Source organism: Mauremys reevesii, linkage group 1 (genome assembly GCF_016161935.1).
Source record: "Mauremys reevesii isolate NIE-2019 linkage group 1, ASM1616193v1, whole genome shotgun sequence".
NCBI lineage: Eukaryota > Metazoa > Chordata > Testudines > Geoemydidae > Mauremys > Mauremys reevesii.
In genome coordinates, this window is record NC_052623.1 from 267,894,504 (window position 1) to 267,911,432 (window position 16,929).

General features: G+C 44.9%; 1 protein-coding gene across 4 annotated transcripts in view; it reads right to left on the reverse strand.

The window, feature by feature from the left end:
- Nucleotides 1–1,115: 1,115 nt before the first annotated feature.
- Nucleotides 1,116–16,929, reverse strand: part of DMC1 (DNA meiotic recombinase 1) — a 38,226-nt gene continuing 22,412 nt past the window's right edge. For all 4 annotated transcript variants that reach the window (XM_039488062.1, XM_039488055.1, XM_039488073.1 and 1 more), the window contains 5 exons: nucleotides 8,734–8,807; nucleotides 8,498–8,612; nucleotides 7,549–7,609; nucleotides 2,566–2,682; nucleotides 1,116–1,992 (listed from right to left, as the gene is read on the reverse strand). In XM_039488062.1, the coding sequence (XP_039343996.1) occupies nucleotides 1,923–1,992; nucleotides 2,566–2,682; nucleotides 7,549–7,609; nucleotides 8,498–8,612; nucleotides 8,734–8,807 (437 nt within the window). In that variant the 3' untranslated portion in view covers nucleotides 1,116–1,922. The remainder of the gene's footprint in view (nucleotides 1,993–2,565; nucleotides 2,683–7,548; nucleotides 7,610–8,497; nucleotides 8,613–8,733; nucleotides 8,808–16,929) is intronic.

Sequence of the window (16,929 nt, forward strand, 5' to 3'; positions counted from 1 at the left end):
ATGTGCTAATTGGGAGCCAGAGAACTGGAATGCAATAAAGGGGGCTGTGTGATTTCTTTTTTCAGCTTCTTGATAACCAGTATAGGGGATCAGGAGCACAATTTTTGACTGGTTGGTGTGTCTAACTTCATTGTTAACCACCAATTTTGGGAGAATCTGCTCTCCTTTTTGCAGCCTGCCCTGATCTTGGCATTTTCAGTGAGGGCTAGCCTAGGCACACTGGTCACAGGAGCGAAATGGGGCAGTAATTGGAGAGGTAAGTTGGGTCAAGGGTGGGTTTGTTGAAGATGGAAGAGACTAAAGCATGTTAGTATTGTGAGAGGAAAAAGCCAGAGGAGAGCAAGAAGTTAAGAGTAAGGGAGGAGATGAGTATGGGCATGAGGGAGATCGGAAAATGTGACTGGATGCAATCACTAAGGCAAGTGGAGAAGTTAGCGGAGGAAAGTGAACAAGAAACTTCTGCATCCCTCACAGGGAAGAAGCAGGAGAGAGTAGTAGGAGGGGAGGGAGGAAGAGAATGCAAGCCAAGGGGAGGGGGAAGGTCATATCATATTTTGTCAATTTCCTCTTAAAATAATGTGTTGATGTGTGTTCTTTGTGGGCCATCCATGAGACTGTGGACTCTCTGCAGCTTTGTGCTCAAGGTAGTGTCCCATAGGCTCCATGAAGTCTTCTATCTTGTGTTTCATGAAATTTATTATCACTAACTTGTCACCGGGTGCTGAGTCTCTTCTTTGTATTGTATTGAAAGGTGGTAAAAAATATACACCTTCCTAATATTTTCTAAGAGAGCAATTGCTGTTATTGCCACAGGGATATTATGTGATTGTGAATGGGAAGAGAGACGGTCCACAAGATAATATTGCTTATTAAAATGTTCTTTACTCTGAACAAGTTTGGAAACCACTGGCTTAGAGCAAGTAGAGAAGAAGGGAGTGTACTATGTTGCTTTTGTCTCATTGACCAATCTTAATAGCGTTGTCAGGCACCAGTTAGCCCCATCCCATCTGGCTCTCCTTAGTTGCAGGGAGGGTCTCTGCAGCCTGGGACCCTCACAGATAACAGCTGAAGTAAGACGAAAAATTGAAGAATTCCCCCCCCCAAAAAAAGTGTTAAACATAAAGTGTTTCTTTATTTTTAAAAAATATTTGAAGTATTATAATGTTGGGCTATATCCCATTAGTTTACTCATGTAAATTCTCACAACAAAATCCGTGAGACTTCTCACAGAACCAGGATCTCACTCAAACTATGTGTTGGCTGTATTGCACACAAGCATAAAGAGAGATGTTTTAATTTAGCATTTTTCCTAGATATAAAAAATAGACAACAGCTTTAAATATTCCAAAACAAAAATATAGGCACTTTAAAAACAAATAAATAATCTAATCAAGTTTCTAAAAATCTTTTCAAGCAACCATCATTCCTCTACTGTCAATGAAACATTAGGAAGTTCACCCATTCTTCTCTCTCTTTCACTGCACTTTCCCTTTGTCTGCTAGTTACTCGTTATTTTTTAAAAACTGTTTCAATGCTGTTCCATTCCATGCCAATATATTCTATTCCAAAGACATTCCTTTCCCAAGAAACTATAAAAAGTGCACATTAAGCCCATGTGACAAAACAGCTTTGCTTCTCCTGAACCACAAGGAAGGTATTCCTTGAATAAGTCACATTTCTGTGCTTTTTCAACTTCTGGCTGCTTGAAAGGTCATTTTAAAATAGCACTAAGGTGAACCAGGAACTGTTAAGATTATTGAAATATGATACCTAAAAAGCTCTTCCCGGCATTCTTCTAATTTTAAACTTTCCAAATTGTGTATGAAAAACACTAAGTAACCAAGGAGTCAGACCTTGGATACCATGGCTTCATCTGAGGTGCATGGGTTGTTTTCAAATGGAGATTTGCACCAGTTTTCCATCTACTCTTTGGCATCCCCAATCCCTCCAGCAGTTATTGCAAATGTAGCTTCATTTTCAGGCATCTCAGGGCTGGGAAAAGAAAGAAGCAAGAAAATGGCTGTTCTCTGTGTAAAATGTAGTCATGATGCAGTAGCCAAGATTTTATCAATTCAAACTAGGTAGAATACCTCAGAGCTCATATTCTTAGTTGTAAATTATAGAAATTGTCCATCAGGATTTATTACCAAAAAGTACGAAATACACCCCTGTGCAGAGGATAAACAGCAAGTCCATTCACCACTTAATTTTCTTTTAAACGTTTCAAAAATAAAGAGCGGAGTGAATTGCACACACAATTGCATATATTTTTGTTTAGATTTCCAGTTTGGAGTGGTTTCCAATTTTTTTTTATGTGATGTGGCAGAACCAAATATAGCTCCTGTCCAAGGTCGGCGCAACCCATTAGGCGACGCTAACATTTGGGTTCCGGCGACCGCAGCAGCCGTATCTTCGGCCGCCCTGGTCGTCGGCGGTATTTTGGGGGCGGGACCTTCCGCCGCCTCTGTCGGGGGCACCATTTCTAGGGTGGGACCTTCCGCTGCCTAGGGCGCCAAAAAAGCTGGCGGCGCTCCTGCTCCTGTCCCACAAAAGAGAGGTGTTTACCTGTCATATATCTTGGCAATACGCAACTCCCCCCTTCCTTTCCGCAAACTAATCCTTGTGGTTGAAGCATGAGCAAGGATGTGGCCGCCAATGGGCTTCTTAGGGTCTGCCTGAAAACTAAATTAACAAAAAATAATTATTAAGTTTCTCTTGGTGAATTCCATAGGCTAACAATCATGATAAATCATCACACAAGGCGTGATTATCTCAGATGAATGGATGTGTAACAAGAGGATTTAGCTAAGAGGTTGTCTATACTTAAAACAATCCAGTGGCACAGCTACACCATAGCAGTTGCTCCACTGTAGTGCTTCAGTGAAGACACTTCCTATGCCAACAGAGAAGGTTCTCCTGTTGGCATAGATACTCCAGCTCCGTAAGACAGGAGAATTCTCCCATCGATCTAGTACTGTCTACACCAAGGTTACGTCAATTTAACTGCATTGCTCAGGGATGTGAATTTTTCACAACCCTGGGGCAATGTAGTTATACCAACCTAATTTCCTAGTGTGGATCAGGTCTAAGTTTTTACTACATGTATGCTCTTAGGTGTGGTTTTCAAAAGTGCTCAGTGTTGGCTGAACTCTGCTCACATGGACTGCAACAGGCGCAAAGTTAGGCCAACACTGAATGTTTTGAGAAATCCCACCCTTAATCTTTACACTTAAACTGATTCCACAACAATTCTGCACAAAATTTTCAACATTTCTTGTGATATGTTTTCTAAGTTCAACCCATGGTGAAAGTGGCCATCATAACAGACAGGGCATGGACAATGAAAGGAAAAGAATTTAAAGACTCAGAGAAACCCATGAGTGTAATTTGTGAATGATCTGTTGACCCTTTTTGACCTGAGTGGCTAGTCAAAGTTCAGGGCCTGGGGTTGTCTCAGTTGGAAGTAGAAATTGGTGGCATCTGGTATTTTCTTTGATTTACAAGTAACATACAAAATCCTGCTTCTCCAAATGCTGGACAAACAAAGAACAAATGGAGCACTTTCTTCGCTTACAGCCACAAGCCTCCTTAGCCAACACCAAACCTAAAAGCTCTCTCTCTCTAGCTTTTTTCCAGGTTCGTATACAGTGCTTACAGGCTACTGCTTCAATTTCTTGCTTTTGCCTCTGCCTCTCTCTCAGTTCTTCTCTGTTCTCAGTTACTGAATGTTCTGCCTTCCCTCACATAGCTATCTGACTCAAATATTTACAAGACAATGGACAACCCTCAGATATCCACCCCAAATACCTCACCCATAATAATTTTATATTTAACAACAAATACTTTGTCCAAACCATGGCAACTAAGATGGCTCCCCAATACACCAACCTCTTCATAGGCCATGTTGAAGAAGAATTTATGGACAAATGCACCACGAAACTAATGATATACCTGACATACATCGATGATATTTTCATCCTCTGGACACACAATTTAAACTCCCTCACAGATTTCCACGACAACTTCAACAACCACCACCTGTCCATTAAACTCTCTCTGGAACACTCCCTCACTAGCATCAACTTGCTGGACACCATGACCAGCTTCAACAATGGAACCCTACAGACAGCTATATACAAGAAAGCCATGGATCACCACACTTATCTTCCTAGATCCTGTAACCACCCAAAACATACCAAGAAACCTGTTATCTACAGCCAGGCACTCAGATACCACAGAATATGCTCTGAGGAGAATGTCCGGGATATACACATTAACATACTCAAAACCACCTACACCAAAACAAGGACACTCCACCAGAGAAGTAGATCGAATCATGGAACTGGCCATCCAACTACCCCAAGAAAATTTGCTTCAATACAGAAATAAAATCCTCTCCGACCGCACACTCCTAGTTGTCACCTACCATTCCATACTGGAAACCATACAGAGTATCATCAAACTACAACAACCATACTCAATGGGGACCCTATCCTGAAATAAATTTTTACTGGACCCCCTCTTCTGGCCTTCAAACAACACCTCCAACCTCTCCAAAGTCATCATCAGAAGCAAAAACTCCCCACAGATTAGGACACACCAACTCAAAGTAGCACCAGACCCTGCCAGAACAACAGATGCAAAACCTGCAGACATATATCCACTGCTGTAATGATCAACACCCCCCACAACGTGTTGTAGGAGCAGCAGTGATCTCTGTATGCTCTGTATAACCTGTATGTTCAAAAGGTCTGTGTGGTGGTGCGATGATTTACCAGCGTGGCACCTCCTGCTGGTTGTCTCAGGAATTAGCTCTTCCAGCCCGGAGCGCCCTCTGCAGGCTGGTGTCTCGCCTGCCACTGGCGAGACTTCCCAGACCCCGGTGCCCTTTGCCCAGGGGTTCTGCCCACCACAGTACCCCCTCACTCTGGGTCTCCTCTCCCAGGGGAACCCCCAACCCCTTATCCCCACCTTGCCTCAGTGGCTACTGCCAGTCTCCATTTAGCCCCCGCTCACTGGGGCAGACGTCAGTCTGTAAACCACTTATCATCGGCAAGGGGGTTGGACCAGCTGCCTCTGCCTATTCCTGGGCTGCCCCTCTGCAGCCCTAGTACCCTTTTGTGGGCCCTTAACTCAGCCCGCAGCCTGGGGCTTTGCTAGGCTGGAGCTCCCAAGCTTCCTCTGCCCTTCCCCGGTACTGCTTCACCCTAGGTACCCTCAGCTTCCTAGGCAGCCAGGTCCTTCTCTCTAGGGAGCTAGAGAGAGTGTGCATTTGGGTCCTTCTGGCCCACCGCTCCCTATAATGGCCTGCTGGGCCCTGATTGCACTGGCTACAGCTGTGGCTACTTTCCCAATCAGCCTAGCTTTTCACCTGCCACAGCCCTCTCCAGGGCTGCTTTAACCCCTTCAGGGCTGGAGCGGGATGACCACCCCGCTTGTCTGTTACATGTTCCCCCCGCCCTTTTGTCTCCTCTCTCTCATTGAATACCTGTGAAGTGGCTTTCCCCCTCCTCTTCCCTCCTAGAATGCTTGTGGAATGAATTGCTTGAACAGCTGGAAGATCAGAAGAGCTCCCAGGTAGACAAGGTGTCTGGGACTCTAATTAGGCAGCGCTCACACATCCAATGCATGGACACTGCATGGACACTGTCCAAGGTGGAGTGTGACCAACCAGACGTGGCCAAGTCATCTCTAGTCGCAGGTCATGAGGAGCAGGTCCTTAAGAGGGGAAGGGGCCATGTGCTCAGCAGTGCACTCACAAGATTGTACCGCCTGTAAAGGCCCTTCTCCCAGAACGAGTGGCTAGTGGTTCACCGCGTTGCATTCCATCGTGCCTCGGGAAGACTTACCTTCATCGCACCATCCATCGTTGCGCCGTGGGACACTTACCTTGAAGGATCCTGACCTCTCCAGTGCTGTGCCTGTCCTGGGAGCGTGAGTATGTGAGTGTAAGTGTGACCCCCCTCTCCCCGCTTCTTTTGAGCTTAGCTATCAGTATAATAAACATGCTGCTTTCTGCCAAACTCTGCTGGGTCATTAGTCCTCCCTAAGCTTACTAGCTGGTCCAATTTCAGGTAACAGTCACCTACCATCCCACACTGGAAACCATACAGAGTATCATCAAACTACAACAACCATACTTGATGGGGACCCTATCTTGAAAGAAATCTTTACTGGACCCCCTCTTCTGGCCTTCAAACAACACTAGATGACCTCCTGAGGTCCCTTCCAACCCTGATATTCTATAACACCTCCAACCTCTCCAAGCTCATCTTCAGAAGCAAACTCCCCACAGACCAGGACACACCAACTCAAAGCAGCACTAGACCCTGCCAGAACAACAGATGCAAAACCTGCAGACATATATCCACTGCTATAATGACCTCCCACAACACCTTTCAAGATACGTGTCCTACACATGCTTATCACAATTTATGGTGTATCTCATCCAGTGCACTAAATGCCTCAATAACACTAAATGCCTCATAATCTGTGTGTGAAACCAGACGATCACTACACTCTTGAATGAACTCACACAGAAAAATTATAAAAGACAAAAATAGCCTATCGCCTGTGGGTGAACACTTTTCACAAAGTGATCACTCTATGTCTGAACTATCAGTCCTCATCCTCAAAGGAAACTTGCACAACACCTTCAAAAGACGAGCCTGGGAGCTTCAATTCATAACTTTACTAGACACTAAAAATCATGAATTGAATAGAGGCATTGGATTTATGGTATTTGTCTTTGTATTTGTATTTAGCTGTGATACCCCGAGTACATTTCCCAGACCTGACAAAGAGCTCTTGTGTAAGTTCAAAAGTTTGTCTCTCTCACCAACAGAAGTTGGTCCAATAAAAGATATTACCTCACCCACCTTGTTTCCACCCCCTACACCCACATACACTAAGCGATACTTAGTAAAACCCCTATGCTCACAATCAGTCTGCACTTCTGGGCATGTTCCACAGCCAGCTTTTGTCTTCGGTGGGGAGCTTCTGATAACTCACCTAACAGTTATGTTAATTGAAGAGTGCATTCACACCCAATCTTAAAGTGTCTTGTGATCGATGTAGCCAATACCTCTCAGGCCATGCTTACACTACCACTTATGTCAGTAAAATGTTATGTTGCTCAGAGGTGTGAAACACATATCCCTGAGCGACATAAGTGTCACTGGCGTAAGTGGTAGCATACACAGCGCTATGTCAGCGAAAGATCTTCTCCCACTGGCATACCTACCAGTGCTTATTGAGGTGGTTTCATTATGTTGACAGGAGAGCTCTCTCCCATCGGCATAGAGCGGCTACACAAGCAATCTTACAGCAGTGCAGTTGCATTGATACAACTGTGCCGCTGTAAGCTTGCTAGTGTAGACATGGCCTCAACAAATCACAGCCTAGTACTAAACCTGTTTAAAGATGTAGGGTGCATCTTCACACCTGTGCTTGCCCTTCCCGACAAAACTCAATTTCCCATATTTGTTAAGTGTTTAATGCAAGAGGAGAAGTTTAAAAAAAAAAAAAAGAGAAGAGCAAGTGGCTTACGTCATAGTTGCTCCTGGATCAGCAGTCATCTGATTGGTCACAAACACAGCCACATTATATTCTGCAATAAAAAACAATATACAGACCTAAAGAAAGGGGAATATATCAAACTAGAATTCATGTATATTATCCCATGAGTGGCACAAGGGAGACAGTTTCTGACTGACAGGTCCAGCACCCATATCACAAACAACAGAACACTCCTGCCTATCTTTCTGATGGCCTAGACTTATTAGGGATGGAATTTTTAAAAGCAATCAGAGCTGGCTTCTTCTTCCATTTGAACTTAGTGGGAGCAGAGTTAGGCCAGCACTGAGCTCCTTTGGAAAACCCATCCTAGAAGCCTTTTTTTTTTAAATGGTTAACTTTTTAAAATTTATTGTATAGAAAGAACCTCTGCCACTCCCTTCACCAGTTGTAGTGAAACATTCAAAAAATGGAGGAAAATGTAACTTCCTACTCAGCCAGTAATAAACTATCACAACATTCCAATATTCCTGGTAGACTGTGACAATGGGTAACTCACTTTACCCCTTCTGCTTCTGTTTTTCCTTCCACCATTTGTCTTTCTTGTCTATTTAGACTGTAAATTCTTCAAGGCAGGAACTATCTCTTACTATGTTTGAACAATGTCCCAATTCTCTCAACTGGGGCTTCTACGTGCTACTGAAATACAAATAAGAATAATTCTGAGACGCTTCAGAATGTTGAAGAATCCTGGAGGCCAATTAGTCAAACTGAAGTCACATGATTTCTAACACATTTTTGTATCACATTTTTGTTAGTAGGTTGTGGCTGTGGTGGTTGTGTAAGGCAAGGAAAGATTCACTGGGCAATGTCTACCATTAAATTCATTGGGGCTACCATGTGGTAATGCTGGGTTACCAACAACTGCCTTTTCACAGTAGTTCCAATTCATTTTTCACTTTTCCTGCAAGGTCCCCCCTACCTTCTGAGATTTTCTGGAGCCTTGATAGCATCTGAGCAAGTTTCTGTTGCCGTTCAGCCAGCTCCCCACGGCCACTGAAATCTACACGGAAGAGCGCCATTATGGAGTCAATGATCTGCATGGTAAAGATACAAAATAAAATAAATGTAGTGAAAGAAAAGGAAGGAGGAAAAGAGAAAATTATCCTGGAAGCATTAAGCTGATGCAGAAGAGTAAAATGACCAAAAGGCTCATACCAATAGCTTGAAGATTCCAGCTTCCTCATGGAATTTGGCTGCTACGTAGTCAAGCAACTCCATCTGATGTTCACCTGGTGGGAAGTACAGTTGGAGAATGAAATTAAGACCCAGAAGGAACCAAGGTGTGAGGTAACACTAAGGCCAGGTTTACACTATAAACTTTTGCAGATGTAGTAATGTCAATTAGGGGTGTTGGGCTTTTCCTGGCAACATTTTTATGCTGGCAAAAACCCTAGTGTGGACACAGTTATACCAGCATTATTTCATTCACGGAATCAGTATAAGCTATACTGGCAAAAACACATTTTGTCACTGTAAGTGATGTCTACACTAGGGCCAGGACTACATACAAACTTTTGCTGGCATAGCTGTGTCAACTAGGGGTGTTACTTTGGCCAGTATAGCTTATTTTGCTCAGGGGACCTGGAATAAGCTATCCCACAAAAAATTCAGTTTTGCCAATGTCATAACTATAAAGGGAAGGGTAACAACCCTCCTGTATACAATACTATAAAATCCCTCCTGGCCAGAGGCACCAAAATCCTTTTACCTGTAAAGTGTTAAGAAACTCAGGTAACCTGGCTGACACCTGACCCAAAGGACCAATAAGGGGATAAGATACTTTCAAATCTGGGAGGGGGAAGGCTTTTGTTTGTGCTCTTTGTTTTTGGGGGTGTTCGCTCTTGGGACTAAGAGGGACTGGACATCAATCCATGTTCTCCAAATCTTTCTGAACAAGTCTCTCATATTTCAAACTTGTAAATAACAGCCAGGCAAGGCGTATTAGTTTATCTTTGTTTTCTCAACTTGTGAATGTTCCCTTTGCTAGAGGGAGGTTTATCCCTGTTTTGTTGTAACTTTGAAACTAAGGCTAGAGGGGGTTCCTCTGGGCTCTTTGAATCTGATTACCCTGTAAAGTTATTTTCCATCCTGATTTTACAGAGATGATTTTTACCTTTTCTTTTTAATAAAATCCTTCTTTTAAGAACCTGACAGATTTTTCCATTGTCCAAAGACCCAGGGGTTTGGGTCTTCGATCACTTTGTAACCAATTGGTTAGGATATTATTCTCAAGCCTCCTCAGGAAAGGGAGTGCAAGGGCTTGGAGGGATATTTTTGGGGAAGAAGAACTCCAAGTGGTCCTTTCCCTGTTTCTTGTTAAATCACTTGGTGGTGGCAGCGTACCAGGTTTTAACCTAAGCTGGTAGAAATAAGTTTAGGGGGCTTTCATGCGGGTCCCCACATCTGTACCCTAGAGTTCAGAGTGGGGAAGGAACCCTGACAGCCAGTAAAAGCTGTGTCCACACCAGGAGCATCTTGCCATGACAGTATACAAGCATAGCGATACTGTTAAAGCGCTCCTAGTGTAGACCTGGCCTAACTCTTAAGGTGGAGGCAAAGGACAGTAAACTGAGTGTTCATAAGCTATGCCCTATGTATTCCATGGCTGCAGAATTTTCTATAGAGCCCACCACATGCATGGAACTGTGCATCATATCAGTTTTCATTCTTGAAACATTAAGTTCTTAGTGTTTAAGGTTGAAAAAAATACAAAACAATTTTAAAACGTAAACCAGCGCAGCTGAGAGGCATGAATTGCCTCATTCATATGAAATTAACTATGAAACCTAAGATGACAATTTAAATGTCAACGCTGTTTAGTATTTCACTGCTAATAGTTTTAGTAGCAATTCCAACTAATGTGTTTACCCCCACACACAATGTACAACTGCCTCCCATACCTCCGCAGGTTCCAAATGCTCCCTATCCAGCTACCAAAACCTTCAACTTCCCCAAGACAATTTCTACTATGAATCAGGACACGATTTTGCAGAACAGTGCAAGTGGAGGGACAAAGTGAAATGAATTGACTATCAAATTCATTAGCACAAGGAATATTATACTAACTGCATTATTCATTTTCATATTTAACTCAATAAAAACTTCCATTTTAAAATTTTACCTGAAGCTGCCACAGAATTTTGAGTCTGTTGCACCACAAGTGCTGCAGGATACAGAGGCCTTGCCACATAGTGCATGGGATCATGCTTATAAGGTTCCATTCACAAAACGACAGACTTTCCCAACGTTGTTTATACTGCCCACTTACATTCAAGCACTCACAATTAGTCTCCACCAAATACACAGTTTCCATAGTGCTTTAAAGAAAGCAAATTCAGATACCATGGTGGTACACAAATATTATAAGATATGGAGTTCACTAAGGCATTTCTACACAGAGGGTTTAAACCAGATTGATTTGGTGCACATTACTTAACACACAATATGCAAGCCACACTAATAGCATGCACACAGGATGGCTGGACTCTTTCAATTCTCATCATTGCATACCTGGCAGCAGCTTGCTGCATACAAAGTACATGGCATTCTCAGAGGGTTCTTTGTTGAGCAGCGTGCATTCTGGGATTTTTCTCGCTGTGCACTGTAGGAGGCATGGGGGAAGCCAGGCAGGTTCAAATTTTAAAATAATTCCATAAGCAGGACAAGGAAGATGAGGATGACACCAAGCAACTGCTACTACAGGAGCTGTTCCTGGAGCAGCTTCACAACATGCAGCATTGTTTCTGGGCTCGGAAAACCAGTGTCAATTGGTGGAAAAGGATTGTTTGGCAGACCTGAGATGACCTGCAGTGGCAAGAGAATTTCAGGATGGGGAAGGCAACCTTTTTTGGAATATGTGCTGAACTAGCCCTGGAGCTGCAACAGCAGCTTACCAACATGCAGCATCCCATATTCATGGAGAAGCAAGTCACCACTGACACCTTGAAGCTGGTCACCCCCAAATATTACCATCCATAGCCAACCAATTTGGCGTAGGGAGATCTACTGTTGGGGCCATTGTCATGCAGGTATGTGATGCCCTGAATAAAGTACTGTTCCACCAGGTTATAAAGCTTGGTAATGCTCAAGAGATTATTGATGACTTTGCATATATGGGGTTCCCACATGGTATTGGGGCAACTGATGAGACCCATGTGCCTATTATCTGTGTATTCCTCACCCCCCCCCCCCCCGCCCGCCCGCCACCACACACACACTCCAGGGCTCAGAATTTATAAATAAAAAGAGATATTCCTCTATGGTGTTCCAAGGGCTGGTTGACCATGGAGACAGGTTTACAAACATAAATGCAGAGTCTGGAAGGGTCCACAATGATAGGATCTTTTGGAATTCAGCTTTATTTACCTTCATGAATAAAGGACTGTTTGCCCCCAGGATCACTATGGACATGAATGGTGTGGAGACTACTCCAATTATCCTGGGAGACCTGGTTTATCCTCTGGTACCCTGGTTAATGAAGCTATTCACAGGCCACTTGTACAGAAGGAGGAAACTTTTATCACATACAGTCATAGACACATCAGTACATAGGCTCCGACTCCATGTCTGCTCTGGGGCTGGAGCATCCACAGAAAAAAACAGTGGCTGCTCAGCACCCACTGGCAGCACTGCCAATCAGTTGCTCCCCCCACCCCTCAGCACCTCCTGCCCACCGCAGATCAGCTGTTTAGCGGCGTGCAGGAGGAGCGAGAGCACTCGGGGAGGGGGCGGAGCAGGGGCGGGAAGAGGCGGGGTGGGGTGGAGGTTTGGGGGAAGGGACAGAGTGGGGCCTGGGGCAGAGTGGGGGCTGAAGATGATAGATGGAGTCAGCTTGCTGACAGAAGGCAAGAGGCAATGGTGAGGCTACTGGAGGAACAAACTGATATGCTCCGGTGTATGGCTGAGGTTCAGGAAAGGCAGCATGGGCACAGACCGCCGCTACAGCCCCTGTGTAACCAACCGCGCTCCTCCCCATGTTCCATAGCCTCCTCACCCAGATGCCCAAGAATGCAGTGGGGGGGCCTCCGGGTACCCAACCACTCCACATTGGATAAATGTAAAGTAATACACATTGGAAAAAATAACCCCAACTATACATACAATATGATGGGGGATAATTTAGCTACAACAAATCAGGAAAAAGATCTTGGAGTCATCGTGGATAGTTCTCTGAGGATGTTCGCGCAGTATGCAGAGGCGGTCAAAAAAGCAAACAGGATGTTAGGAATCATTAAAAAGGGGACAGAGAATAAGACAGAGAACATATTATTGCCCTTATATAAATTGATGGTACGCCCACATCTTGAATACTGCATACAGATGTGGTTGCCTCATCTCAAAAAAGATATACTGGCACTAGAAAAGGTTCAGAGAAGGGCAACTAAAATGATTAGGGGTTTGGAGAGGGTCCCATATGAGGAGAGGTTAAAGAGACTAGGACTTTTCAGCTTAGAAAAGAGGAGACTAAGGGGGGATATGATAGAGGTATATAAAATTATGAGTAATGTGGAGAAAGTAGATAAGGAAAAGTTATTTACTTACTCCCATAATACAAGAACTAGGGTTCACCAAATGAAATTAATAGGCAGCAGGTTTAAAACAAATAAAAGGAAATTCTTCTTCACACAGCGCACAGTCAACTTGTGGAACTCCTTACCTGAGGAGGTTGTGAAGGCTAGGACTATAACAGCGTTTAAAAGAGAACTGGATAAATTCATGGAGGTTAAGTCCATTAATGGCTATTAGCCATGATGGGTAAGTAATGGTGTCCCTAGACTCTGTTTGTCAGAGGGTGGAGACAGATGGCAGGAGAGAGATCACTTGATCATTACCTGTTAGATTCACTCCCTCTGGGGCACCTGCCATTGGCCACTGTCGGTAGACAGGATACTGGGCTAGATGGACCTTTGGTCTGAGCCAGTACGGCCATTCTTATGTTTATGTTCTTATGTTCACCCCAGAGGACTGCCCAAGCAACAGAAAGCTGACATTAAATAAGTTTTAAAGTGCAGTGTGGCCTTGTCTTTCCCTCCCCCGCCCCCACCCCGGGCTACCTTGGCAGTTATTCTCCTATTTGTGTGATGAATTAATAAAGAATGCATGAATATGAAGCAACAATTACTTTATTGCCTCTGCAAGCAGTGATCGAAAGGGGGAGGGGAGGGTGGTTAGCTTACAGGGAAGTAGAGTGAACCAACTGGGGAGGGAGGTTCATCAAGGAGAAACAAACAGAACTTTCACACCGTAGCCTGGCCAGTCATGAAACTGGTTTTCAAAGCTTCTCTGATGCGCACCGCACCCTCTTGTACTCTGCTAACCGCCCTGGTGTCTGGCTGCGCATAATCAGCGGCCAGGCGATTTGCCTCAACCTCCCTCCCCGCCATAAACATCTCCCCCTTACTCTCACAGATCTTGTGGAGCGCACAGCAAGCAGTAATAACAATGGGAATATTGGTTTCGCTGAGGTCTATTAGAGTCAGTAAACTGCACCAGTGCGCTTTTAAGCATCCAAATGCACATTCTACCACCATTCTGCACTTGCTCAGCCTACAGTTGAACAGCTCCTGACTACTGTCCATGCTGCCTGTGTACGGCTTCATGAGCCATGGCATTAAGGGGTAGGTTGGGTCCCCGAGGATAACTACAGGCATTTAAACATCACCAACGGTTATTTTCTGGTCTGGGAAGAAAGTCCCTTGCTGCAGCTTTTGAAACAGACCAAAGTTCCTGAAGATGCGAGCATCATGTACCTTTCCCGGCCATCCCACCTTGATGTTGGTGAAACGTCCCTTGTGATCTACCAGTGCTTGCAGCACCATGGAAAAGTACCCCTTGCAGTTTATGTACTTGCTGGCTTGGTGCTCCGGTGCCAAGATAGGGATATGGGTTCCGTCTATCGCCCCACAACAGTTAGGGAATCCCATTGCAGCAAAGCCATCCACTATGACCTGCACATTTCCCAGAGTCACTACCCTTGATATCAGCAGTTCTTTGATTGCATTGGCTACTTGGATCACAGCAGCCCCCACAGTAGATTTGCCCACTCCAAACTGATGCCTGACTGACCAGTAGCTGTCTGGCGATACAAGCTTCCACAGGGCTATCGCCACTCACTTCTCAACTGTGAGGGCTGCTCTCATCTTGGTATTCTTGCACTTCAGGGCAGGGGAAAGCAAGTCACAAAGTTCCATGAAAGTGCCCTTACGCATGTGAGTTTCACAGCCACTGGGAATCGTCCCAGACATGCAACACTGTGCGGTCCCACCAGTCTGTGCTTGTTTCCCAGGCCCAGAATCGGCGTTCCATGGCATAAACCTGCCTCACTAACACCATGGTGTCCACATTGCCGGGCCCCGTACTTTGAGAGAAGTCTGTGTCCATGTCCTCATCACTCTTGTCACCGCGCTGCTGTCGCCTCCTCACCTGGTTTTCTTTTTGCAGGTTCTGGTTCTGCACATACTGCAGGATAATGCGTGTGGTGTTTACAGTGCTCATAATTGCCGTGGTGATCTGAGCGGGCTCCATGCTTGCCGTGCTATGGCATCTGTGCTGAAAAAAAGGCACAAAACGATTGCCTGTCATTGCTCTGACGGAGGGAGGGGCGACTGATGACATGGCTTACAGGGCTGGCTTACAAGGAATTAAAATCAACAAAGGGGGTGGGTTTGCATCAAGGAGAAACACATACAACTGTCACACAGAATGGCCCCCTCAAGGATTGAACTTAAAACCCTGGGTTTAGCAGGCTAATGCTCAAACCACTGAGCTATCCCTCCCACCACTTTTCACGGAGTGAGGGAGGAAGGGGGGAGCAAATGAATACAAATGAATACAAAACAAATCTGGTCTCTTTCTTGTTTTGATCCACTCCATCTCTCTTTTACATCTTAGGCTGGCAGCAGACGGTGCAGTACGACTGCTAGCCATCGTCATCTCCTGGCTGCTCGCCAGAAGACTGTGCAGTACGACTGCAGGAAGGACTGAATCTCCATGAGACGAAACTTAAAAAAGAGAATGACCTGGAGTCACTCCCATTTATGTCCAGGCGCCCCGACAGACCTCACCGAGGTTGGCTAAAAGAGCACCCAGGAGACGACGATGATGGCTACCAATCGTAATGCACCATCTGCTGCCAAAAGGCAATGAGCTGCTGCTGTGTAGCAATGCAGTACCACATCTGCCAGCACCCAGGAGACGTATGGTGACGGTGAGCTGAGCAGGCTCCATGCTTGCCGTGGTATGGCGTCTGCACAGGTAACCCAGGAAAAAAGGCTCAAAATGGTTGTCTGCTGTTGCTTTCACGGGGGAGTGGGGAAGGAGCCTGACGACATGTACCCAGAACCACCCACAATAATGTTTTTGACCCATCAGGCATTGGGATCTCAACCCAGAATTCCAATGGTCGGCGGAGACTGCGGGAACTGTGGGATAGCTACCCACAGTGCAATGCTCCGGAAGTCGATGCTAGCCTCGGTACTGTGGGTGCACTCCGCCGAGTTAATGGTCTTAAGTGGGGACACACACAATCAACTGTATAAAATGGATTTCTAAAAAATCAACTTCTATAAATTCAATCTAATTTCGTAGTGTAGACATACTCTTAGATTCTGTTTTCTCTCTCCTGCAGACATGGTGAAAGTGCAGAGAAAAACAGATAGAGCTCTGCAATGATTGTCTGAAGCATTAATTATTGCCAGTCTTTCTCTATGTAAGCCTGTGAAAAGCCACTAAGAATTTTGCTGTCCCTAAGGCAAGCTCTTTCCCTATAAAAATGTGTGCTACAGGACATTTATAACTGAGTGGGAGCTGTAGTCTTGCCATGCAATGTCCACATCTACCTCATGTAAAGTGAGAATACTAACCAAACTTCTTTTTCTGCAACCAGTCTCTCAATAAACTGTTGAATTTCACATAATTGAATGTTTTCATTATTTGCATCCACTGCAGTAGGCAGTTTGGGTACAGGCTGAGGTTGCACCATACTGCCAGCAGACATGTTGAGCTGGTGAATGGAACTAGGGGGCGGGAGGGATTTCGCAAGGAAGGATAGATGCAGGGAAGTGAAAATAAGTTAATAGTCTTGTGTCCTCCATGGCGTGGGCTTCAAATTGGTTGATGGTTGGGACTTTAGCATGACACAGAGGCTGAATGCCCAGCTGGAGCAGCTGCCATTTTGAAGAATTGTATGGGGGAGATCGGAGGGAACAGGCAGCTTGGGCCTAGGGAGGCAGGGGGCTGGATAAACATCTGTCAAAAATGACTGCAGCCATGGGGCACCTGGAACAGAAGCTAGCACAGCACTATAGCATAACAAAATAATAATACATTTTAGATATGAATACTTACATGCTT